We start from the raw sequence: 26,697 nt of genomic DNA, 5'->3' as shown, positions 1-26,697 counted from the left end.
AGTTGATTTGCAGGTGGCTCCTCATTCCATTAAAGTGAAAACATTGAGATTGCCCACAGCTTATAAAGTGCTGATAGGTGCTACAGTGGAAATGGAGGGAAATGTTACTGTTCCAAATCTAAGTGCAATTACTGTTCAGCTTCCTGCACAGCTCAGCAGGCAGTCCTGAGGGAAGGCTGTGCCAGGTGTTTGAAATTCTCAAGCACTTAGACCTTAAGAAAGTGTTAGATTTGTCTCTTAGCCAAGCAGCAGTCTTTCATGGCTGGCTGTGCTGCTCCTTATTTACTGGAGAAGGTGAGAGGGACCAGTATTCTAACCAGGACAGGCTCAGGCCTCTGTCCAGAGGCTCGTGGAGAAATTATAGGTGTGTATGTTACAGTAGTCTAAATCCCAGGGAAATCCATTTTAAAACATGCAGATCACGTGGGACCTGCTCTTTCCAAGCCTTGCTGAGGGACTATATACTTCTCAGCCATTGCTGGCAAACCTAAACCTTTTAACATAGACTTTTGTGCGGCGATGCAAGTGCTAACTCTACTCATCCTGGGGCCTGCATGCGAGTGCTTTGGTATGGAGCGAGAAAAGCCCAGGTTCCTGTCCCTGCAGGATGTCCAGTGGCTCTGGTAGCCCATGTGGTTGTGCTAATTGATACAGAAACTCTCTGATGAGGCGACAGAGACATAAAACTGCTAAATACTTGGCTAAATTGTGAATCCCACTCTGCATTTGAGTTTGTGCCTCTGAAGCCTTTTCCCCTTAATAACCATCTGATGATTCTGTCCTTCCTGCAGTTCCTTCTGCCTGTTTCTCCTGCAGTTTTAATGCCAAATCTCACACATAATCATTCCTAAAATGCAAGGCCCGAACAGTTTGTCGTATCTGGGAAAAACATGGCCAGGAGAGAGGAACTTCATTAAAATGAGACAGCAGGAAATAACGAGTGCAAGCTCTAAATGCTGCTAATGTGTCCTGTCTTCTTCAAACACTACTGCACCATGTGAAAGTCTAACTGCTTTTGAGGTTCTAACCTGCTGAAGCAGTGTTTTGCCCTACTCAGTGGTAATCCAGCTGTTGATAAAAATGATGTCCTACTTTATAAAGTAAGTGGGCATTTTTCTTTCAGTTTGAGACATTTGCTTTTGAAGACCACTCCTGCAGAAGGTGAACAGGTGAACACCTGTCCCCTGTAGAATCAGTTATTTTATTATGGATAAATAAGACTGAGTTACAGTCGCAGAGCAGATAACAACAGAGACAGGGTTTATGAATTTAATACCTCAGAATAGGTGCTCCCAAAGGTGGGTGTTCTGCAGCAGTTAAACAAGTTGCTTATCGATTGCTTTAGGTGCCCGTTGTTCCATAAGTAGCTGAGCTTTGTGTAGGCAGGTATTCCCTTCTGGGGAGGTGGGAGTGGCTGTTAAGTCACAATCAAAATGCTGTTATTCTTCAGGAAAAAAAAATCCCCCCTTTGAACAAGTCAGTACAAAAGAGCAGGAGTAAACAAAGTAGTGTTTTAAGTGCTAAAGTAGGCATGTGCCCCTGTGTGCATATGCACATGCACACATGTGAAACTCTGAGATCCATCATGTAATTTAATTCACAAAGAAGTGTGTACCCAGCCCAGAAAGGAGTGCTTAACCCAGTAATAGGGGATGAAAAACCTTTTGTCTTGGTGCATCAAACTACAATGCAGATTGTCCCTTGCCTTTAACAGCAAGACATCGTTGGCAATAATCATAATGAATAGGCTGAAGGAGCTGGAAATTTCTGCTAAATTGGTATTTACATACCACATACTGTTGGACACCCAGAGAATGTCTTTCATTTCAGCAAAGCTTCTTGCAATAGAGATAATCTATAATTATTTTCTTTATAGCATTCCTCTGCCTTTGGAATGGCATTATTCAAGCTTTGATGGGAAGTATGAGGAGCGCTGTATTGGTGTATGCGTGCACACACAATACCGAGCTTTTTCTGTCTGTCTTGCAAACTGATCTGAGCCAATAATATTTTCTTTTCTTATTTCCTTTCCTATATTGTGTTACCTTTCCTTTCCACTGCTCTCCCGTCTTTTCCTCCCTGTCCTTCATACACCCTTCCTACAACCTGGTATACCATGCCCTCCTCCTGCTAGCTGGAAACCTTAGGCTGCAGCAGATTGTAAATCCGGTTGATCCTCTGGAGATCCTGGCAGATGTGCACTGGACACACATCCGTGAAAAAGAGGAGGAGGAAAAAATGGTCTCAGCCTCAAAGTCCTCCACCTCCAGAGGTAATATCCCCCTAAGCCCCACACCGCCAATTCTTGGATCACAGTTGCAGCTGTTTAACTCTGTTGGTTCTGTGCCCTTCGAGAGCAGTGACTTCAGCAGGGGCAGCAGTGATTGAAAGGAACTACTTTCAAATTACACTGAAATTACAGTTGGTTAAACATTTTGCTTTTCAAGCCGGTGTCTGTTTAAAATTACTGCTTTCTCATCTCTGTGTTGTGACTTCTAACCCATTTGTCTGCCTGCTTCGACTCCATAGCATTTTTCTTCACCACACACATGATTTGGTGGTGCTGGAAATCTGCCCTCCGTAACCAACTTTAGGGATGCTAAAAAGAAGTTGTCATGTGCTTTTTGTGGCAGTGAGGACTCTACACCTCTCTAGGGAAAGCTGAAGGGCTGTGTTGTGTAGCTACTCTAGCAAAGATTGAACAGGATCAGCTTCTGTATTGAGCATATTTCTCTACTGCTGGTTTTCAAAGAGTGTAACTGCATCTGGTATTAATAGGGAAGGATGGGGGTCAAAGGGCTTGCAAATCTGATGAGTGAGAGTTTTGACTGCCTGTGTTTAAGGTTTGGCAGTATATCTATTTTTTTTAATGTGAGGTGTGACCTTTGCATGTTGTCAGTTACTTAAAAGGAAAACTTTGAAGGGGGAAAATGCTGGTAAGTCCAGTTCTCATGTGAGCGCCTTCCAGCAGTCTCTGCTGACTTTGTTCTAAACTGTATTACAGTGTGTCTTAAGGTAAGTATGTCATAGGTGCTTTACCTATGAATTTAATTAAAGTTCACCATGCAGTTGATGAGCAGTGCTCTTCTCCCAGCCTGCAACCACTGTGACAGAACTGTAGAGGGAGTAAGTATGCTGTGGGTTGTCTTTTACAGCAAATGTGAAATTAAGTTAAAAAGCCTGGGGCTTTACCTCATGTTTCCTGATCATCTTCTATTCCAGGCAATTATCTTTTCCTCCCAGTTCTAGAAGTTTGGTGTGGGGTGTTTTTATCCTGGTCTAGGCTGATACACAGTTCCAGATCAGTTTGGCTGCACTTAAAACTGCAGTTTGTAGAATGCACTGGGACTTTCTGGTGTGAAATCTGTGCCCTACAAATAAGAAGTGGGTGTTTTGTTCCCACACTGCAACCACAGTGTTCAACTGTCTGTAACATTCAGTATTGTTAGAGTAGTTGTTTAATATTTAAAAAATATTAAGTAAAAAATGTTAACTCAGTTTCTCAAGCTTACAGCAATTCAGGTTACCTGTGCTTCTGCTTCAGAGTGAGTGTCACTCTAGTTTCCCAGTTTTTATTTTCATTTGTGTTTTGTAATTCCTACTTTTCTGTATTGTACTGGTACAGTTGCCAGCAACAGGTCATCCTTCCAGAATTGATTTTTTGGTTTTTCTAAATTCCTTTGGGAATGGGGGCAGGATTTTAATTTCCTTCCCCTAAAACCCAGTCAAACTGGGACAATCCTAATTGATTGATTAGCTGCTTCAATTACTTTGTTACGTAGTACATGTGTGTACAGGTGTATCAGCAGTTTGGGGTTTTAAAGGGTTGTTGCCAATATGTACTTGTGGACATGCTGTAAGTTTTCAGCCTGAGTTCAACGGGCAAATTGTTCCTGGCTGAGCTCTGTTCTGATATGAAGTGTTTGGAGAGCCCGTCGGTAGCAGCAGCAGTGATGAGGTTTGCTGTGAAAGCCTGGGATAACGTGACAGTTCATAGAAGCCCTTCTCATTCTGCTTTGGGAGCTTTTCTTCGTCTGCTGGCATGGGCACCTGGGCAGTGCAGGTTCTGGGACCCCGGTACGACCACCCCTCTCTTGTTGCTCAGATCCCTCCTCTCCTCGTTTCACTTCTCTGCAGAGTTTCAAATGGAGCACAGTAGCAGCAACCTGCTGGTCAGATGCAGTGTTTCTCTCACTGTGCCATCCATATTTCCTTTTAATGTTACAGATCCTAAGGCCATATTTCCTTTTAACGTTACAGATCCTAAGGGAAGATTAGGCCCCTGACATTTGTATGTTGCTTCAATTTAATTCTCGAGCCTGGAATCGGTTGTTTAAAATTTCATAGGTTTTATTCCTGTACGTGCTACTGAAAAATTTCCCTTTGTCACTCTTCTGTTTTAGACACTGACTGATGGTCTAATTTTGATTTCTTACGATTTATTGTTTTTTAAATTCAGCGTCCGACCTTCCCTCCGTACGCCATGAGGCGGTACAGGCGTGGCTGGAGACGGTCCCTGGAGGTAGTTTGGTGATGTTCTATGTATTCCAATGCACAATAACCCTGCCCGTCTCTTCTCCATGCCTTCAGCAGCTGAGCTGGTACTTTAACCCTGGAACTTACGGCCCTGTCGCTACTGCATGAGTGGAGTGGAGGGCGGGAGGAAGGGGAGTGTGCATGCACGCCTTGCTCAGGCAGACCCCTCTCGCATGAGCTCCACACCCGTTGTAACCCTCCTGAGGGCAGGTTATCTTGGGTGCAATAATGCAGAAGGAGCACTTCAATTTGCTTTGTCAACTGAAGATGGGAGCAGTTATTCTTCCCCAAGCCCACAGAATAGAAGAACGTGGGGCTTTCTTGCAGGTGAAAGATTAAGTGGCAGAGAATGCTTAGAGCAATGGCAGTTCTCTGTAGCAACTGCAAACTGTAGCTATCTGGTGAAGGAAGTAAGAAAGAATAATAAGATTGAAACTGGGATCTTCAGGAATAGCGATTGTGTTTCCTTTGGCCTGGGGTTTCACGTTATTCAGGAAAGCCTCGTGAATGGTGAAGGATGGTAAAGCTCACCTGCTTTTTTATATGTGGTCCTCTAAACTCCATTACAAAACTGGTGAGTGTGAAGATTCTGGGATGCCAGTAGGGGGGTACATCTGTGTAAAGCTGTGAAGGTATCTCATTCAGTGGAGTAGTTTGTGCTGGGTAGTTGGTGTACAGCTGAGTTGCTTTGGCACATCAGAATAGCTCGCTTGCCTTTAAAACTTTGCTTCTGCTGCTGCTTTGGCAAGCCAGCAGTGTTTACAAGATGTCTGCACACGAAGCAGTCTGCTGACAGCTGACAGCCTAATACAAACCAAGTGCTGATCCCAGTTTCTGGCTGCTGTAGTGTGTAGCTTCTGAGTTACTGTGTGACAGCTTTTGGCCTCTTGCTCCTTACCCTAACTGCATATATGTATATGCACAGTATATGTATAATATAACCAGCCACCTGCAAGCTCTCCGTGTCCCTCAAAGTGGGATCCACCCTTGCACCAAGTCGCTACTTATCGATGCATCTGTAATCTTCCATTGAGTTTTGTGTACCAACCTGTTTAAAACCTGATTTTCTCCTCTCTCTCCAACACAACCTGTGTGTGTCGTGTCAGTTCATGGTTTCTGGATCTGAAGACCTACATATACGTAGTGGATTCAGATATTCTTAACATCAGTTATGTTTTTTGCAAGTTCTGATTAAGATAACTCACATTTGCTGCTACCATAAAACCATCCCATGACATTATCATTTCCAAAATAACATAAGCTACTGCATACCTAAGCAACAATCAGACTGGAACATGTTTTAGTTTTGTTCAGTAGATTTGTAAATGCCCCTGTGGGAAGTCCAGCCTTTGCCATATGATTTAGTTTCCTGTGCTTGATGTCAGTATGGGTGTGGATTTTATCATCCTATCCATAAGGGAATAGGCCAGTATGTTATCACACATGAGTGGAAATGCCTTTTCACAGTAGCTGACAGAAAATAAAATAGCCCATATGTTTATCTATGTTAAATAATCCTATAGAAAATGGAAAAAGGGAAATTCTCAGGTTGAAGGAAGAAGGCAAACCACCCACTGAAGGCTGTGTTTTGAAATAAGCAAAAACCTATATTAGAGAAAGAGGAGAGGCTGCAAGACCTCAATTTTAGGGAGGGTTAGTTTGTTTTCGAGATTGTCTTAATTAGCATTGCTGTCATATAAATGGTTCCAAGAGCCACATCCTCGCTAGTAAACAAAGAGGACTGGGGCCTACACCCTGACTCAGGAGGAACCTGGCACACTGTGGTTCTCTCCTGCATGGCTTAACTTCTTTGCCATCCAAGATTGGGGGCTGTGTTCAGACTGCCTGTGGAAACAGCCTGGGCCCTTCCCAGGGAGTTGTGCCTGGAGCCCTCCTCAGGATGACAGTGTGACACTGTGTGCTTTCAGGTCTAGAGACCTGCACCACTTAGTTTACTGGTGTAGGTGCAACCAATAAGGTTATAAATATATAACTTATCGTTGTTATAGAACCATATCCTGTGTGTATAATTAGCAGATGTGCATGGTAACACATGCTGGCTGTGTACATGTTTGCAAGAGGATGTACAACAGAGTTAAGTGTTGTTGAACATGAATTGATAATAACTCACTTCACACTTTTAAAACTGTAGTTGACCAATGCTACTGTAGGAAAAAAAAAGGGAAGTACTCACTCTTCTTTTAATATTTAAATTATGTTTTATGAAAATGTTTAACAAAAGAAAAAAAAGTAAATCATCCATAGCACTAGATATGGAATAATGTGTCATAAGGTTTAAGGGGTTATTTTAAAAAGTATCATTTAATAATGAATTTAGACCCCAGACTTTGATCTTGTCTCTCCCCCTGTAATTAAATCTTGTCACAAGTAGTAATGTCAGATAACATAATTTTCAGAGTTGCAAATTCAAGAATCTTTTCTTTATTTTGACCCAGCAAATCAAATTATGATCTCTAAAAGAAAAAAAAGTTTTGAAAATGTAATTTAAACTATTTAAAAGTATCTCAATTAATGATCTGTGACAGCAAAAAAGCTTTTTATGTATCATTTTTATTACTTTAAACTATCTCAATTTGTGCCCTATGTACTTGTATAGCATATGAATTTTCTTAGACTTTATTACCAAAGACTGCAGTAGCTGCACAGCATTAAACAGTTTTCAAATGTAATAATGGTCAATCCCAGAGCTAGACTCTGTCTCTGACTTACACCCTCAAAACCTGTTTCGATTTCAAGATGAACAGTCGTGGTACGTGGTGAGATTTCAGTTTTGACTTAATGAACGTATTCTATCAAGTGGTGGTGACTGTTCTGGTGTGGTAAAGGAAAAAACAATCTTCCTGGAAGAACAGTAAACTTTATCCTGGTTTGATGTCCTCCCAGTCCCCTTCTTGTTTAATTTTTCACAAGGCCTGTTGCTCAGAAAAGCCTTGGCTGCTTTCACTGCAAATGCCTCGGAGACTCCCAGGGGCAGGCGTTCCTTGATTAATTGGAGTCTGGAAGTGTCGTTCCACCATAGATGTCCTTCCAGGTGACACATTTTGGGATTCCTTGTTTTGGCAGTAATTAATAAACATCTCGACTATAAACTGTTGGTACAGTTCAATGTAGAACCTTTTCACTGTCTAGTGTTTGTCTTCTTTTCTTTTTTTTCTCAATATTTGAATATATTCTAGCTCCGTGTGAGGATAATGATGTGGAGGATGAGCTGGGCACAGAGCCTGCAGACACAGAAGGGCAGGCAGGTGAAGAGGGAGACACGGGTGCAGAGCTGGATGATGGTAGGGTACCGTGTGCAGCCTTTAAACCTGTTGTGTGAACACAGTTGTACTGGCAGAAAATACTTTGTGTGAAGCTACTTAAACATGGTATTATTTTTAGTGGTGTGGGAGTTTGTTTTGAATAGTCAAGAGGGAGCCGGGAGTGAGTGACAAGAAGAAAGACGAGAACCTCAATGCCATGGATTTTGTAATGAATTTCTCATGTCTTCTCACTGTAACTAAAGTGTCTTGTGTCCATATTCTGTGCTGATACTGATGAATAACAGAAATAGAAGTAAATTTGGGAAAGTTCTACAATATTCTGCCAGAATCCTTCCCTTGCTGTTGTAAAATTAACTGCATATGCCAGAAAACAAAAAAATTTCCAGAAAACAGATAAGGCAGGACTTCAGTTACTGATTTAGCTATTTGTACTAACAGTGCAATCATTAACTGCTTACATTGACTGCCTAAATGACTAATTATCACACCAGAAAAGGAGTGAAACATTTAGGGGCTCAGGTTATGAAAGTGATTGGCACCTTGTGAATAAAAAGAAAGTATTATGTCCTGATGGATTTGTATTTGAATTCTCTTGTTGGTTTTTTTTTCCCCTGCCCCACCCACGACCAGATGACATCGCATCTGACGCAGAAGCGGAGTTTCGCTTACACCGGGGTGGTGTAGAACAGGCAGAACTAAAAGTCTCTGAAGATGAAGAAGATGAAGAAGAAGCAGAAGGTGCTTCTTCCAGTGTGGCAGAAGGTAGTTGCTTTCTCATCAGTGTTTCAGTGATTTTGATTGCGTTAGAGATAGTCTGTACATTTATGGGATTTGAGAGAAGAGAGTCTCTTGGATTTGAACCATCTTGCTCCTCTCAATGGCAAGGCATGTGCTTGCATTGACATTTTGAGATGAATGTTCTGAATCCATTAATCACGGCTTCCTAAATGTGAGAACCCCTCTAACTGCTTTTTCTTGTAAAAATTTTTACATTAAAAAGCTTGTACCATTTTGAATATTTAAAAGTTTTTGTCTATGTTCCAGATGTCCAATCTAGAATTTGTAATAAGCTGAGAAATTTGTCTGTACTTGCTGCGTGTAACATAAAAAAAATTAGAATATTAATGGTCTCATGTGTTTTTGGAACATTTTTGCTTTCCCTAGATCCATGCAAACCATCCATCCCTATCCAGGCATCTAGTGACAGTGTTCTTCCTCTGTCTCCAGCTGCTAGTCCCAAAGCAAAACAAGCAGAGGTAAGAAAGAGAATCTTTGACATTTTCCACTTACCACCTGTAGTTCAATAAAACAATTTGTTGGATAAACTAATGAGGGCTGACAGCAGTGGGCTTTTCTCCTTTCCTGTCTCTAAAATTTATGTTGATCTTGAAATCTGACTTTATTTATACTCAAAATATAAAGTACTATCTTTTTAACCTATCTTTGGAGTGTAGTGGCTCTGTCACAAAAGTTCCCATCACAAAGCCCAAAAAGAATTATCCAGGATATTTTAATTTCAGTGCCCAGTTAACAAGAGGTATACATGATGAATGAGGGGAGCCATAACTAGCGTGTTTCCTATTTATCCTGGTCTGGCTGTCTTTTATGTACCAAAAGCAGATTTAAAATTATAGTAGTAACCAAAGCAGTATTTCTCTATTCCAGAATTCAGCCTAGTTCAGCTTAAGGAATTGAGGCATGTCACATGTTGTACTTCATGTTGTCAGCCCTGGGTGGCAGCTTGCAAGTGTACTGGGGTGTTTGTGGCTGCTGGTGTCTAAGAGTTGAAAGTACATGACCCTTAAAATGTTCAATTCAAATTTTTCCCTTCCAAGTGCCTGTTTGTAAGGAATTATTAAAAGATGATACTTCATCCTAGAGAGTTTTGACATAAACCAGTTTACTTTTACCATGGACAGATTAAGGGCTAAGTCTGGTTTGCTGACAGCAATTGCTGACAACATTGACTTTCTGCTAAATTCAGTTTGTTTTTCTGAGGGCCATCTAATAATTCTGTTAGACATAGTTAGTGTTTATATCAGTACAATGCCTGAATGCAGTTCTCAAGACCTGTGTGTTTAATAGGTAGGTTCATGCTCCAGTGGTCACATGTCTGCATTCAAAAGAAAGCTGGAGCAAAAGATGCCATTGGAAAGAATAACACCAGATCTCAGTCTGAGGAGTCCCCTGCCAAAGGGTTAAATTGTAGAAGAACAAACTGTGCTCTTGAGTAATATGGGTATAGGAGGTGAAAGCCAGAATTTCTCAGACTATTAAGGGGCAAGTGAACTGCAGCCTAATTTACTCTCAAAAGAGAGAAAGCGTCCCTTGCTTTAAGAAAGCATGACGGCAACACTAGTCAGCAGAAAAGTGCTGTACAAATGAGACCTGGAGAGACTTACTTCAAATCTGTCTGAGATAAGGGACCACCACAATACAAAGAGCTGGAGATTTGAAGGGAGAGATAATATTAATATTTTCCTCTTTCATTTTTTGTAGGATGTACGAGATCCCCTGGCTGAAGTACGCCGTGCAATAAAATCCCCAGAGGCACACTTTTTTCCTGAGCCTTTTGTTCTTGAGGAAGGACCAAAGGATGAAATTCCCAAAGAAAGGAGAGTTAAGAGCCCTTTGGTGCCACTATCTCCAGTGTTATCCCAACCGGTTGCATCACCAGAAGCCATTGCACCTACGTCACTAGCAGAGTCTCAGCCAGCAGCACCAACATTGGCTTCATCCCCAAAATCTGCTCAAATGCCTATCTGTTCCCAGCCTTTGCCTTCTGCTGAAACATCCATTCCATCCCCAGTGGAGCCTCCAGTATGTTTCCAACCTGTCCCAGCCTTAACATCTACTCCTTTAGCCAAACTGGTCCTTAGGGGCCAGGATGGTGAGGTGGAAAAACTGGGGAGCCCTACTACTGCAGAAGAAGCCCTGAAACGGAGTAGCCTTGTGGAAGAGTTCTGGATGAAGAGTGCTGAAATCCGGAGGAGCTTAGGGCTCACCCCAGTAGAGAGAAACAAACGCCCAGAGACGAACTTCACTGTGTCTGCTCTTGAGACAACTCCTCTGAAGAGTTTTAATAGCAAGAATATTTCAGGGGATGAAAGGATCCATCCTGTGAAACCCCAACCTGCCCCAAGAAGGCAGGGACTGTCCAAGTTAGAAAACGAGCAGATTTCTCTGCTCACTCCAAAGTCTCCATCAGAAAAAGAGCTAAAGATTTCCGGTGAAGTACGGGGAGATGTATCCAGCAGTTCTGGACTTGGCCTTCAGGAGAGCTCATCCAACATGAGAACTATGGCGAGCCAGAGCTTCAACACCTCTGACTCTACCATGCTCACTCCCCCATCGAGTCCGCCTCCACCACCTCCTCAGGATGAAGAACCAGCCACTTTGCGCAGAAAGAGATACCAGGCGCTCTGGCAGAACGAGGTTGAAGCCAGGTCACCTCCAACACCAGCGTCAACGCCTCCTGTTCTCCGACACCAGGAGCCAGCCCCTGCTGCCAAGGAGACAACCCCAGCCAAGAGAGAAGACGTGCGCAAGTCTTTTGCAGAAAGTGTGGACGAGATTCCGTTTGCTGATGATGTAGAAGACACGTATGATGACAGGACAGAGGACTCAAGCCTTCACGAGAAGTTCTTTACCCCTCCTACCAGTAGGCCAAGGCCAGAGAAAACACTTGTTTTGCCCTTGGTCAAAGAAAATGGTGGTCCACCCTCAGTGGAAGGAGGGGTTAATCAAAAGAAGAGACTGTTCCCTGAGATTTCTGTCGAGGCCAAGGAGCTTGCTGAAGAAAGAATGAGAGCCAGAGAGAAGTCTGTCAAGAGCCAGGCACTACGTGATGCCATGGCTAAGCAGCTGTGCAAGATGAAAGATATGGAGATGGCTGCAGCTGCTGCTACTGCGGCCACAAGGGCACGAAAGGCATCTTCGATGCCCTTGAAGACCAAAGAATTGTTTTATGAGTCTCCAAAGCATTTGGCCTTGAAATTAGCAGAGGGATCCACACGAAAGCATAATTCTGCTAGTGAGAAGTTCTCCACTCCTCCTGCTGATGTGGCTGGACCTGAAGGGTCTGTCAGCTCTTCAGAAGGCTCCAGTGGGAAGAGTAAGAAAAGAAGTTCTCTTTTCTCCCCTCGTAAGAACAAAAAGGAGAAGAAATCCAAGAATGATAGCAGGCTTTCCGACAAATCTAGTGGTGGGACAGAGGAAGCAACAAAGCCCAGGTCGTTATGGAAGTCTGTTTTCTCTGGATATAAGAAAGACAAGAAGAAAAAGAGCGATGACAAATCCTGCCCGAGTACTCCCTCAAGTAGTGCCACTGTGGATTCTGGCAAGCGCAAAGCATCTCCATTGATTACAGCTGCAGGTATGACAGATATGTGCCTCTGCACCATGTAGTTTTCCTATTCCTTGGTATCCTTGAAAGTAGGTTTGGCTTGCTTTGTCATTCAGCTACTGTGCTGATAATGCTGCTCCCCAGTGTCAGATGGGCAGATCGGGGTAAGTGCTGGAGACTAGACTTGTATGTTTGCATATTGACAGAATTAGTTGATATCCACTGGAAAAAATGGATCCTTAACTAAAAGTTTCACTCTCAACATGGACAAAGCAAATCTGTTTTCTGCCTTAAATGGATTTGAGAAATAAGCACTATTAGTTGGAATTTGTGACATTTCTTCCCTATTTTAATTCTGATCCTCATCTTCTCTTGGGTGGTCTGTCCTCTCTCTCTCTCTCTCTCTCTCTCTCTCTCTCTCTCTCTCTCTCTCTCTCTCTCTCTCTCATTCTCTCTCTCTCTCTCTCTCTCTCTCTCTCTCTCTCTCTCTCTCTCTGTCTTTTTCTACATGCCCACCAGTTGTTTAATGGCAGTGTGGGATACAGTAAATAAGTTAGCCATAAATGTGATTGAAAACATTTCTCTGGCGTTGGACAAAGACTCAAAATAGTGCTAGCTGCTGTCATCCAAGTGCTGTATCTAAGAGCATTAATACAGTACAAAGGGAGAATCATGATCATTATTTCTAACAACATTTGAGGAAAGTGATGCTCTTGTAGGTCAAAGCTCAGAGATGCTGATCATTTTGTGGAGCGGTGCTGCTCTGGTCACTGAATCCCAGGTGAAGCAACTGAGACTGACATGAAAGGACTAAGTATTTTTGATACTCAGTCAAACAACTTAAAACTGAGTTCTAGAATGTTTACAGAAAGGGTAGTTACCTCTCCTTTAACTTCCCTTTTTATTCCCGGCTTCTCAGATTTACAGCTCCGTCAACACCTGAGTTTCTCAGAGGACTCTGACCTGTCCAGTGATGATGTTCTGGAACGCTCCTCCCAGAAATCCAAACGAGAGGTAGGTAGATGGGAAATGCATCTCGTGTCCTGCATATCACAGACTCAGAGAATCACATCAGAAACTTGGATGATTAATGTTGTTTTTACTGTTTCTCCCAGACTTTTCCTGTAAGCTGGCTGACTATTCTGCCTAAAATAAGTTGATTTCACTTGGTTTCACAATTGCAAGCTACTCTCCCCTGTTATCATATGAAGGATCCATTGTCTCACTGTGGCATTACTTTACAATGAATATTACAGTCAGAAGAGTGAGTTTTGTCCCTGTCGTGAACATCTCCACAATCTAGAGAAAACAGATTTACTGTCAGAAGAGTAAATTTCACTGGCTGTAATATTACTGCAAAAACTTAATGATGAGATAGTTCTCACTTTTTCTGAGAGTCTGATTTTTGGATAGTGGCCCAGAGGACCCAGAGCAGGATGGAGTACTCAAGCTGGGGTCTTGTGAGGGCAGAGTAGAGGGTCAGAATCACCTCTGTCAACTTGCTGGTCACGGCTCTCTTGATGCAGCCCAGGATACCGTTGGCTTTCTGGGCTGCAGGTGCATGGTGCTGGATCATGTTGTGACCAGCACCCCCAAGTCCTCCTCAGGGCTGCTCTCAATCCATTCTCAACCCACCACAGAGGGCCACTACATTGGTCAGGCACAATTTGCCATTAGTGAAGCAACAGTCCTCAATCACCTCCTTATTTCCCATGTGCCTTGGCATAGTTTCCAGGAGGATCTTGCTGGGCACTGAGAGGTGACTGACTGGGCTGTAGTACCTCAGGTGTTTCTTTTTCCCCTTTTTAAAAATGGGGATTATGTTTCCCCTTTTCCAGTCAGTGGGAACTTCACCAGACTGCCACAGCTTCTCAAATATGATGGATAGTGGCTTAGGCTCTTCCTCTGCCAGGTCCCTCAGAACCCATGGTCCCCTGGACTTGTGTACCTTCAGGTTCCTTAGGTGGTCTCAGACCTGACCTTCTCCTGCCTCGGGCATTTTTTCATTCTCCCAATCCATGCCTTTCCCTTCTGTGACTGAGATGGTGTGGCTGGAGCACTTGCTGGTGAAGATCAAGGCAAAAAAGCTATTGATTACTTCAGCCTTTTCCATATCTTGGATAACCAGATCTTCAGTTTCCTTCCAGACAGGGCCCATATTTTCCCTTTTATCCCTGATGTACCTGTAGAAGCTTTCCTATTGCCTTTGATGTCCCTTGCCAGATTTAATTCTGTCAGGGCCTTAGCTCTCCTAACCTGATCCCTGGCTGCTTGGAGAATTTCTCTATATTCCTCCCAGGCTACCTTTCCTTGCTTCCACTCTCTGTAGGCTTCCTTTTTGTTTCTAGAATTTGTCCAGAAGCTCCTTGTTCATCCATGCAGACCTCCCAGCATTTTTGCTTGACTTCCTTTTTGTTGGGTTGCATTGCTCCTGAGCTTGGAGGAGGTGGTCCTTGAATATTAACCACTTTTCTTGGGCCCCTTCCTCCCTCCAGGGCTTTATCCCATGGCACTCTACTAAGCATATCCCTGAAGAAGCCTAAGTCTACTCTCCTGAAGTCCAGGATAGTGAGCTTTCTGTGCACTGTCCTCACCGGCCTAAGGATCTAGTATAAGGATTTAGTTTATTTGCACACACTTATATGTGGAAAATAAATGATGAGAGCAAGGTTCCGAAGTTAGTTGCTTTTAAACTATTTAATTCAATTTTAGAATGGCACTATTAATGCAAAAACAAGGGAAAAATTTAAGGAACTGCTTGATCATAGTAATGAAGAGCCCTGCTTTCATTCCTGAGAACCTCTAAGCTCTGCTAGACAGAATTGACAAGGTTTGGAGGAATAAGTAGAGATTTTGTTGACCCCATCAAACACTAAAGCTCTTCTGGTACTGAAGAGTGAAAACTGTGTTCCCACAGTCCCTCCCTGGTGGTGCCTGGTACACATGTTAGAAAAGCTCAAGAAGAAGAGAGCATCTGAGAGGGTAATGTCACAGACACAGTGCTCTGTGCCTTCCTGTCTCAAACCTGTCCTCCAGTGTGCACAAATCAGTCTCAGATGCCAGGCTCTAGTTGATACTTGGCTCAGATGGCAAAGGTGTGGAAATACTGCAAATTAAAGTGTCATATGAAATGCTTCTTATGTATAGATAGTAAAATGAAATAGAATAACTAATGAATTTAAAACTGGTGGAAGGAATTGATGAACTAAATAGGAATTTTCTGTATTTACTTATCTCTCTTTTAATCTTTTTCCCTAGTTGGTCTAGATCTCTTCTGAGAGGAAGATTATTTTGTTTTTATTTTATTCCCTTTTTTCTCTCCCCCTTCCATTCCTCCTTGCATGCCCTCAAGGCGTTTCATGAGAAATTCTGCATTTTCCCAGAGATGCAGAAGAATGAGGTACCTGGGGCCAGCAGAGGACAGATACCCAATACCTGGGGTTCAGATAAGAGTTACGGAGTCACTGCTCTGTCTTGTGAGCTCCTTCGGAAGGAGCCAAGGCTGCAGTAAGGTCCATCCTTGTTTTCAGACTTTGATGTACCTTAATGGTCACTTTTTTTTTTCTGTGCTGAGCTACTTCGATTTCAAATGACTTTTGCAGAAAAAAATATCACTAAGCACTGGAGAGGATGATAAGTGACAGTGGCAGATGCCTGGATTCCTAATATCAAAATTGTCTTGCAAACTCTGCCAAGGGTATGGTGGTGGTGCCTCCTTCTCTCTCATTTGCTGTTGCTGAAGTTATGTTAGGAATTTGTTTGCTCAGCATCTGCCTGTTTTCTGAAGAACAGTTTTGAGAATGCATTTGTTTAGAGGGTACAGATCTGAGAACTCCCCTTACCTGGTTTCATTGCATCCTATCCAAGGATGTAGAACATATGTGCAAGCACTGGAATGCCTTGCTGTCAAAAGAAATGTAACCAAACTTCGAGACTGACAAAGCTGGGTTTGTACTGATTTGGGGAAAGGGGTGATATTTTTTAAGTCACAACCTGCATGCTACTTATTATGGGTAAGAACTGACTTTACTGTGTGTACTACATAACTTTTATGTGAACCCCCTCCTCTGAACTGAAATTCTGTTTGTGCTGCTTTTTTGGTAATTGTAGTGACCTTTGCTTCCAGACAGCCTGCTCTGTTTAGCCTGTTCTTTGTGATCAGCAGTGAATTAATTCAATGTTGTTTAATGTAGTGGCTTTCAAGAGAAGCATCTTGCAAAGAATTCCTAATGTAAATGCCCTCTGGGTCTCATGTTTGTAGGTGTGTGTCACTGTGTGTGTTTGTCACTGTTCCTGTACAGTTGTGGTGTTGTGGTCAGACGTGTGTTTTACTGCCACAGGTAGCTTGCTTTTTACTGGAGTTTGCAAACGTGCTGGTGTTGTTCTCTGGCTTTTCATTTGTGACTGGTTTTAGTTAATTCAATGTGAAAGTGCAAAATGCTGCCTGTTCACCCCGAGTGGCACAATGCCTTCTGTACTTCATGGCATGAAGGGAAAGTCACCTCTCTTCTAAATGCTAAGAACTTTACTTGCCTTATATTTGGGTACAGAAAGTAGTGATTTCCCCTTCCTTTTCCCCTTCCTTTTCCCCTTCCTTTTCCCCTTCCTTTTCCCCTTCCTTTTCCCCTTCCTTTTCCCCTTCCTTTTCCCCTTCCTTTTCCCCTTCCTTTTCCCCTTCCTTTTCCCCTTCCTTTTCCCCTTCCTTTTCCCCTTCCTTTTCCCCTTCCTTTTCCCCTTCCTTTTCCCCTTCCTTTTCCCCTTCCTTTTCCCCTTCCTTTTCCCCTTCCTTTTCCCCTTCCTTTTCCCCTTCCTTTTCCCCTTCCTTTTCCCCTTCCTTTTCCCCTTCCTTTTCCCCTTCCTTTTCCCCTTCCTTTTCCCCTTCCTTTTCCCCTTCCTTTTCCCCTTCCTTTTCCCCTTCCTTTTCCCCTTCCTTTTCCCCTTCCTTTTCCCCTTCCTTTTCCCCTTCCTTTTCCCCTTCCTTTTCCCCCTCCTTTCCCTCAATTTTAGCTCCTCAGGATCTTTGCAGGCCCTCCTTTTAGACAAGGAGATTCCATTACTGCAGGACACATAACACACTCTGAGTCCGTCTGCAGTTTCTTAGTTCACAAAGCAGTGAGGAAGATTTAATATGTTAGTTAAATGCAAATTGTATTTTCTGTGAAATAATTTAAAACCATGGAATAAACACAACTCCTAGGAGAGACTGTAAATCAAATTTTAAATGGAGAATTGTGTGACAGAGTAATACACGTTTGGCTGAGCCAGTTCAGACCAAGCATCCCCCAGCCTAAGTCATTATTCCAAATCCTAAGCCAAAATTTTGTGCCTATACTTGCTCAGTGGACATTAAAACTGCAGGTAGATAAAGACCAAATAATTCTCTAGAAAAAGGTATTTCCAGGTTGACTGTATCTTTAAAGAGGCTGCCAAAACTACTTGCCTTCAGGAGAGTGCTAGAAACTTGATTCTGTGGGCAGAAGTTCCATTGTGCTTCGTCAGTCTGGGTCACGTTCAGCATTTGCATAAATTTGTTTCATTGAAAAACCACTTTGTTTTATTACTGTGCATCTGTTTTCAATGTTGAACTGATTTTGCTTCATTTTTGTACGTTTTTTTTTTTTTTTTTCCTTTACCATTCCCCCTTTAAAGTCGATCTATGTACCACACGCCTTGGCATTCAAGAGATCATACTCGTCAAAGGTAGTGTCTCCATTCCCACTAGTTGGCCATTGTTGCATTGCATGTCCCTGTATTAACCCATTGGATCCATAGCTCCCCACCACATGTGCACTAACACCACCGACACTGACTGTGCATGCCTGAGATGGTGGCAGACATGGGCAGCAAATTCTCTGCAGAAGTTGTCTACCAAAAATGCATTAAGCTCCGAAATGTCTGTCTGGTCAGAATGCATGTGTTTATCAGTGCACCACTGTACAGTGATGTGGATGATCTGTGAGCTTCAGGGCAAATTGGTTCTCAAGGCAGTTAAATATGTTTGCATATTCTTTTTGTTTTTTTAATATTTAGAATGTAAGTTCGAGTGAATCATCACACTTTAATCAGCATCCTTCAAAATTGTTGAGTTCACTCGATCTGAGTGAAACTCTGTATCAAGCTAAAATCAAGGCAGAAGTTGCTGCATTCTGAAATTCTTACTGTCCTGTCTTCACAGTCACAACAGTGTTACATGGGGTAGGAAAGTCACACCCTCTGTCATTTTACCTTCTGATTTGGGTATCATTGTGGATTTCGTGTTTTAAAAGAAAGGAGGAAAGAGTAAAGTGCTGGCTTCTTGAAGCTTTAACAATGGTGCTTTCCAACGACCTACCTGAGGGATTTTTAATTGAGCTGTGATCCTACCTTGAATTCTGTTCACTAAGAAAAATAAACCAGAGGCAGAGTGACCATTGTAGCAGTACAATAACCAGATAAAGCAAATTTCAGGGTGGTCTGACTTAACATTCTGTTCTTAAAGTTGACAGTCCATGGAGGAGATCACTTTCCAGAAGTGGAATACATCTGTTTACAGCAGTCCCTTAAAGCTTACATACATGTACATGAAAAAACAGTCCTTTTTGTCACTGTAGTGCACTTAATGCAGTTGTGAATTTTTTTTTGACACTCTTAAGACTCAATGAAACTCTGCAAACCCTCCTAGACTATAACACATCCAACTAGTCTATCTGAAAAGATACTAAACCCAATTTCAGTAATGTTAAAAAGACTTATTTTTAAACTAGTTTCACTGACAGAGAAGAAGAGGAGGAAAACCTTTCTATTTTTGCAAAAATAGCTTTTCTCCTTTTGAATGGCTTCTGGTGGTGTCACATTCTAATTTTAGTTTAAGGATTGTTTCCTATGTTGTATACCAGCAAGTTTTGTGGGGTTGCTCTTGATTTCCCATCTCACACCAGAATGTCAATCTACTTTCAAATGTCTTTTTGCCTTCTTGAATCACTGAAAAGCTGCACAAATTTACAGAGGGTGTCATTACCAGTATAAATCCCAACTATGGAAGTTCTTGTTCCAGAACATAATAGGGAGAAGGGAATTCCAGTACAACTACACTAGTCGATAATAATTTCTTAACTTACACTGCTGTAACTGTTCATGTAGACAAGCATTTACCTTCATTCAGAACAAAATCAAAATGACCCCTCTACACAGTACTCATTGACTTAACTAAATCCATTTTGGCTAAATATTGAGAAATAGAATAAAAATTGATTTTATCTTTGGAGAGAGGTTTCATGTAGTAGTGGAAGGCTGGGGTGGGATGTTATATAAAAGCACAGCTTTGCAGTTGGCTTATATGCTTCTTCACTCCTGATTTGATCCTGAAATTATTGCTCACTGCACTGTGAACACCTTTGCCTACCGAAGCTTGACTTTTGACACAGCCATGGCAAAGACAGAACACCTCCTTTCTGAGATTTTTGGAAGAGAAAATGGTCACCCCTGCCCCCGTTCCTCTGAACATGTGAATAAGATGTGCTCTTATTTTTCCTTCCTTCAGAGGGCCTACACAGAAGAGGAGCTGAACGCCAAGCTGACCCGGCGGGTGCAGAAAGCTGCCCGTAGACAAGCCAAGCAAGAGGAGCTAAAGAGGTTACACAGAGCTCAGGTAGTGTCTCACAGTCACAGTCCTCTTGTCATGGCAGACAGTTAACTCTGTGTGAGAGCACCATGATCCTGACATTCCTCTGAGTGTGTCAGAAGAGAAGCCAGAGACAGAACTTTCCTCTGTTTCTGGATGAGTGTCCCTGCTCCTGCTCCCTCTTTCAAATTTGGTATCATGCCACTGAGCAGTGGCACAAAACCTATCATGATGATTTTACATTTAGAAAAATAATGCCCCAAACACCTCTCTATCTGGAGATGAGTGAAGCATCATGCACTGAATGGAACAGTGATACTCAGATAATACCTGATGGAGCTGCACCTATTGTTGCTTTGCTGGATTATGCTGGTGGATGAAGTGTTACCAAATTAACATTTAATTAGCACAGAATCTGCTAGAAAACTATCAACATCATCTGTAGGTGATGGGATTTGTTAAAATCTCAAGTTAGGGGCTCAGCTGACTGAATAGAATCACCTTTCAGTTCAGTGTTTATGAAGGTGATAGGAGTTGTAGCAAATAAGTGAATATCAAGGTGTTTTCAAATTTAAGGGATCAGATGCAATGGAGTGGGGAGGATGTTACTGGAGGGTTTGTGATGCTTTTGAAGCAGTGTATTGTTGAATACAAATACTTGTTTCTGGGAAGGCAAATTTGACTGAAGTCACTCAGTGCTGGATGTGTGCTGCAGATAGAGCAGGAGAATTGCTTTTGGTGAGGTTCTGCTCCATTCTTCTCTGAACAGATTATCCAGCGACAGCTTGAACAAGTGGAAGAGAAGCAGAGGCAACTTGAGGAGAGGGGAGTTGCTGTGGAGAAGGCCCTTCGAGGAGAAGCAGGTATCCATCACAGCTTGGTTTGTTTTTCATGTTTTCTTATCAAGTGCTTGTGCAGTAGTTCATAGCTGTTTGGATTTTAGAGACAAATGGACCTTTATAGCCTAGAGATAGAGTCCAATGTGAATCCATTCTCCCTTTTCTGCTATCTTTCTGAGGCCTTGTTTTTCCTGTGTTTCTTCTAATTCTGGAACTTCCCTATTGGCAGAGACTTAGTTCCCTTACCTTTGCCTGAGGCTTAGGAGGTAATGCTCCAGCTACTAATAATGGCTGTCTGACTGTTTCTGCATATTACTGGGTACTACAGCTAGAAAATTGCAGGGGTTTCCTACCTGCCATTCACACAAAGTTGTCACAGTAAGAGAACCTTATTTGTATGTTAAGGAAATAATTGTGAAACTGTGTGTGCTTTCTCTATTTTGTTGGATTATCAAGGCAGTGTCCTTACAAGGGACCATCACAGAACATCTTCCTCACTGCACAGCCCAGCACACTGGCTACTTCTGACAAAGTTGTGCAGAGCAGAAATGCACACGTGTACTGAAAGGTATCCATGTCAAGCTGTTCAAGAAAGATTATGTGTACTTGAAATTAAATTGAATGAGTATCATCTGATCTGGCAAGCATATGAGTGGAGGAGTACCTGGTTCAGATAATGCTGATAGTAGTATAATGATTTGGAAAAAAAAATCCTCAATTGCAAGGAGTCAAATATCCAACAGGCAAATGCAGTGTGTGTACACCTGACAGGCCCAGGACTATGTACCTGACTACAAGAGTCAGAGTTCAGAAATGGCAATAGTGGAACAGGTGTTTGGAAAATGTATGCTTGTTGCTTGGATTGAAGAGCCACCTCTATGCCTGTGAAGATGGAATGTGATTAAGCAGTGAAGGTTCACCAGAGAGAAAGTCTTTTGGGACTTCCCATCAGTTACTATTTGGACAGAATTTAGGTATGTCTGATGCTCCATAAGGGTGTGCCAAAGCAACAGGACTGAGTGGTCACCAAAGCAAATAGTGTGAAGAACAGTGTTGAGGACTTCAATGGTTTTATGATCAGAATGTCTTTTTCATTTGTGGGTTCAGAAAAATAGCCTTGTGCAAATATTCTGTCTTTGCGGTGGTGCCTCCTTCCTTATGCTGTGTGTTCCTGTGTAGCCCTACTCTGTTCTCTGGCCTGCCAGTCGCTGCCCTTACTAAACCCACCTCCTTAATATCCAATGGTTCTTTCCATTTTTCTTCTTTTCACCTGGAAGTCCATCTTTCATGTCAGGCATGCCAGCACAAGTTGCAGATCTTAGTAGCTGAGAAAACATTATTCATGGTAGAGTGCTCTCTCATTGCAGAATGACAGAATGACTAAAAAATGTTCAGAGAGGGCAGAATATGACCAAAAGTAAGAATTAGTATTTTGTATGGGAGGCTACAGAATTAAACCTTTGTATAACTAGCTTCTCGCTCTCAACTCTCCTAAATGGAAGCAGTTTTAGATGAGCTTGTGTATTTGTGAATTTTCAAGCAGAATTGTGAAATTGTAGGTCATGCTTTGCAAAATTGAAATCTCTTTTCTTCAGGAATTCTCTAGGGCATGCTTTGCTCTTGCAACATGTTTCTGCCAACAGGTCCTACATTATGTTTACAGAAGCTTAGCTCTGACATAAAGAATTCCCCATCCTCAATTCTTTCACTTTTTTCAGGTGATTAACAGGGAACACATTCTGTTGGGGGAAAAACCTGGCATGTTCTAACCTGTGTTGCCTGGAACACATTATGAATAATTTCATGCTTCACCTCTCTAGCTACTCTTGCATGGCCATAGAATCATAGAATCATTTAGGTTGGAAAAGACCTCTAAGATTAGGAGTCCAACCATTAACCCAGCACTGCCAAGCCCACCACTGAACCAGGTCCCCAAGTGCCACATCCACACATCTTTTAAATACCTCCAGGGATGGTGACTCAACCACTTCCCTGGGCAGCCTCTTCTAGTGCTTTACAACCCTTTCCATGAGGAAATTTTCCCTACTGTCCCATCTAAACTTCCCCTGGCACAACTTGAGGCCATTTCCTCTTGTTCTCTTGCTTGTTACTTGGGATAAGAGATCAACCCCCACCTGTCTACAACATCCTTTCAGGTAGTTGTAGAGAGCCTCCTTTTTTCCAGACATTTTACATATGTTTGCAGTAGAATAACAAAAGGTCTATGGCATCACATTTCCTAAATACAATAAATTTCTGCCTCCAATATCCATTAATTATTCAAGAGAGTAATATAATTTTCTTGTTATCTGCACTGTGCAAGACACTGACCTAACATTCAGCCAGAACCATCGTGTAAAGATGTGGAGTCATGGCCTTGTCTCTGATCAGTCCCTCCCCTAGTGAAACCATGAAAACAGAAGTTTGAAAAGGGAAAGACAGTGTATAAAGTGGTGTTGCCTCCTAAAAAAAAAAATCTCTGTATAAACTTGTACTTAATGAGAAGCAATGGGGGAGGGTGAGACTCTCCTGTGCACATACCTTGTCCACATAAACAGAGAAGGATTGCAGTGCAGGATCCAAGTAATGGCTCTTCCATGGACAGCAACCAGTATTAACTGGTTCTAGGAGAACATACTGGGCTCTGTAGGGAAAGAACAAGTCACTCACTGACAAGCATTTAAATATGGAGTTTTAGATAGCAGTGGTTTCCCACTACTTTAAAATTCTGACAGAAGGAACAGAATTCTGTAACTTGTAATGATTCTTTTATTTTTGTATTATAGAAGAAGATAGAGAAGACCATCTGAACTCATTCTCTTATCATCTTTTAATATGTTGACTTTTAGTCATCTTTCCTGTCTGCAAAGAATTTCAAATTTTTCTCCTGTAGAGGTCTTCTATTAACTTTCCTCAGATCTGGACCACTTTCCATTTTTATAAAAAAGTATTTTTCAGTCGGACTGGGAAGAAAACAAACTCTTAAGTAAAAATGTCTTTACTTGGAATAATTTTACTTCTATTTTCCATCAATTTTCCATCATCCTTAATATGTTATTGTCAAGTGACTTATGCTGAGCAGACTGTCAATAAATTCTTCTCGGCTATGGCCTGCTGTCCTGAGAGGTTACAGTTAGTTTAGGGAATAGGTAGTGACAGCTCATTATTCTTTCCAGGAATTTCACCCATTTTCTAATAGTTGTCGAGTTGGAATATTTATAGGATGATACTTCCTCCTCAACTAATCAAACTCAGAAACATTTTGGAGGTCACCATCAACTTTAATTTTTGACAAAATAATTGCACCTTCTGGCTACCTCATTGTCTTTTCTTGTTTTAAATTAGCTCAGCCTCAGGCAAGGCACAGTTGGTCTTCTATTCATTTAAAAGCTGAATGCTCAATTGAGCATTTAGTTTCTGATTCTGGAAATGATCTCACACCCTATGATTATTTAATTGCCTTAATGTGTTCTCTGTGATTATCTTTGAAAATCTCAGCCTTTGATAGTTGCATTCGTAGCAAGAATGAATGATTTGGAATGTAAGCTCTATTTTGAGTGACAATGTAAGCTCTATTTCAGGTGGCAAGTTTGTCATATTCAGGTGGTCTAAGCTTTTGTTATCCCTTTTTTTCCTACCCCACCCCCCCTTCCTCCTGCATCATGATATTTCACTGCAAAGGTAAAGCAGGATCTCAGTGAAGAATTTTCCCAGTTTTCTGTGGTGTCCCAAGAGACACCTTGAGTTAATTAATGTAAGGTAATGTTACTAACACAAAAGTACTTCGTATTATAGTGCATTCGCCTGTTTGGACATGCTAATGACTTTGAATTCCTGTGTGAATTTTTATTTTTTTCAATTATTAACTTAAAAATATGTCAAATCAGAAATTTCTGGAACCTTTCTTTTTCTCCCTTTAGCATAAGCCTTGATAGTCATTTTTAAGAGCTTGGAAAACGTCTCCTACTGTCAGATCAATACTGAAAAATTTAAGAGCCACCTCTTTACGTCAAGCGAATCGTATGCAGTGAGAAATATTGCTCTCAGTACTCCCATCTGTCTTTTCCCAACAAAATGTTCCACAGCCCTGGACTCATGCACCTGTCTCTAGGAGCTGTGGAAATACACATCTCTGTCCTCCACACTGCTGTGCAGTTCTTCCCTTGGCACAGGGACTGCATCAGCAGGAACACACAATCCCATCTTCCTGCACCGGCGCGTTTGCCGTTTGTGTCGACGCTCGGTCAGTGCCTTCCACCCGTGTCCCGTACACACATCCTCACTCACTCACCTCCAAGAAATCAATCCTTACACCTTTCCTGCAGCTGACCTAAGAATTTACACTATCTCCTTCTGACATATTGCTCAGCATGAAACCAACAAGATTAACTCTGCTTTTCTCAGCAAGAACAGGAGAGACCTCAGTGACAGGTACTGGTGCAGACGGAAATAGGTGAAGTGTCTCTGTGTAGACTTCTTGGTTTTCCCTCTTGGAAGTCCTTGCCTGCCTGCTGGAAATTTTCTCCTCATCTTCCCAATATATATGTTTGTGGTATATTTGTGTGTGTGTGTACATATATGTATATATACAGAGAAAGAGAGACCTATAGTTTTTATATATATATATATATATGTGCGTGTGTGCCCACGTCTATAGCTGCCTGTCTCTTGTTTGCCTTTTTTTTGTTTCTATGTCTTTTTCTCATATATTGCTTTGATTGTGTGGGGCTAGGGTGGGTATCTGATTCAATAACTCTGTCTTCACCAATTCCTTGTTGTAGACTATTGGGGAGAGTCTTATTACAGTGACCTCATCGACTTGCATCTGGGTGGTATGTATGGCTGAACCTCCTGCTGACACTAACCCTGCTGACACTCCTCCCCACCCTTCCCTTCACCTACTTCTCCCATCCTTGGCTCACAAACAAGAAGAAATAGCCCTTGCACATGACTGATTATAGCAGAACCCCTTTTCCAGCTCAGGAAGAGGAGATCCTGGCATGCTCCACAAACCATGTGTAAGGCTCCCTCTTCTATTTTCCACAGTGCTGGTTATTTCAAAATTTGCTTACTGTTTTCACTCTACCCACCTTCCCTGCTAGCAGTGGAAGGTCATTCTGGTTTTTTGCTTCTACTTTGCAAAGTCCAACTCTGCCGTTGAAATTCTCTTTAGGAAAATATTTTCACGTGAAGGGGACTGCGGAACTGACCTGCTCCCAAGAGCAAACAGCAGTGTCAGGGATTAGTCATGCCATTGCCTCCTCCCTCTTGCCCTTTTGAGGCTTGTTTGTTTCTTCTGAAAAAAAGCCAGAGTGTTGTCAATCTAACAAAACCAAAATTCTCCCTCAAGGGACTTTGAAAACACTTGTAGATGGCAGATATGTCTTCTTTTTTGTTTTGTCTTAATGTAAGGTTAGGAAAGAATCTGCTATTAAGAATTCCAGTCATTTTTGCTGGAATCTGCTGTTAGTTTCCAGTCAGTCCAGTTTGCATCATTACACAGCTAATAAACTTCTTGCTATGTTATTGTTTTAATATTCCATTTAGTGCTAAAAACATGTTACAGTGTTTAGCTCTTTTTTTCACTTAAGAATCATCACTCTTTGCCATGGTTCTGCATTTCTTTAATGAATGTTATTTCCTGAATCCCTTAGTAGGTTGATAACTGTTGGGTTGCAAACAGCATTTGTTTAGCATTTGCCCATCTTGAAAATTAAAATTTCCCTTGCTAGTTTAATCACCCTAAATCTTTTCTTACGAAGTGAACACATCTGTCTGTCAGCAGATCCATGAGAAAGCAAAGTCTGCTCAGTTGCCATGTTATCTGAGGGTCTCATTTGCCTTTCAGGGTATAAAGTTGCTTGATCTAAACTGTGGGTTTTTTTGAGGGAGCGCATTACAGACCAGCTCCGCAGAGTGAGAGATCCACATGCTCTAGGCCTGATCCAAGACACATCACTGGAAGTCTTCCCCTGGCTCATTGTGTTCTGCATTTGATCCTTCAAACATAATCTTGCCCAGGCTTTTAGCTGTCTTTTTTTCTCCTCCTCCAGGGAGGCTGTCCCATGTAGTATCTACCTGTACCTGTCTGTT

General features: G+C 42.0%; 1 protein-coding gene across 5 annotated transcripts in view; it reads left to right on the top strand.

Annotated features, from left to right (window-relative positions):
• MICAL3 (microtubule associated monooxygenase, calponin and LIM domain containing 3) overlaps nucleotides 1–26,697 on the top strand; it is a 134,541-nt gene that overhangs the window by 91,188 nt on the left and 16,656 nt on the right. For 2 of the 5 annotated variants that reach the window (XM_051784885.1, XM_051784884.1), the window contains 10 exons: nucleotides 2,135–2,272; nucleotides 4,460–4,522; nucleotides 7,734–7,838; nucleotides 8,451–8,582; nucleotides 8,985–9,076; nucleotides 10,320–12,195; nucleotides 13,085–13,179; nucleotides 17,815–17,865; nucleotides 19,685–19,792; nucleotides 20,535–20,628. In XM_051784885.1, coding sequence (XP_051640845.1) covers nucleotides 2,135–2,272; nucleotides 4,460–4,522; nucleotides 7,734–7,838; nucleotides 8,451–8,582; nucleotides 8,985–9,076; nucleotides 10,320–12,195; nucleotides 13,085–13,179; nucleotides 17,815–17,865; nucleotides 19,685–19,792; nucleotides 20,535–20,628 — 2,754 coding nt within the window. Of the gene's footprint in view, nucleotides 1–2,134; nucleotides 2,273–4,459; nucleotides 4,523–7,733; nucleotides 7,839–8,450; nucleotides 8,583–8,984; nucleotides 9,077–10,319; nucleotides 12,196–13,084; nucleotides 13,180–17,814; nucleotides 17,866–19,684; nucleotides 19,793–20,534; nucleotides 20,629–25,385; nucleotides 25,437–26,697 lie in introns of all 5 variants that reach the window. The other 3 variants (XM_051784886.1, XM_051784888.1, XM_051784887.1) reach the window with 2 other exon arrangements.

Source organism: Manacus candei, unplaced genomic scaffold (genome assembly GCF_025592945.1).
Source record: "Manacus candei isolate 608988 ecotype Guabito, Panama unplaced genomic scaffold, ASM2559294v1 h1tg000018l, whole genome shotgun sequence".
Taxonomy (NCBI): Eukaryota; Metazoa; Chordata; class Aves; order Passeriformes; family Pipridae; genus Manacus; species Manacus candei.
This window is presented reverse-complemented; position numbering and strand designations above follow the sequence as displayed.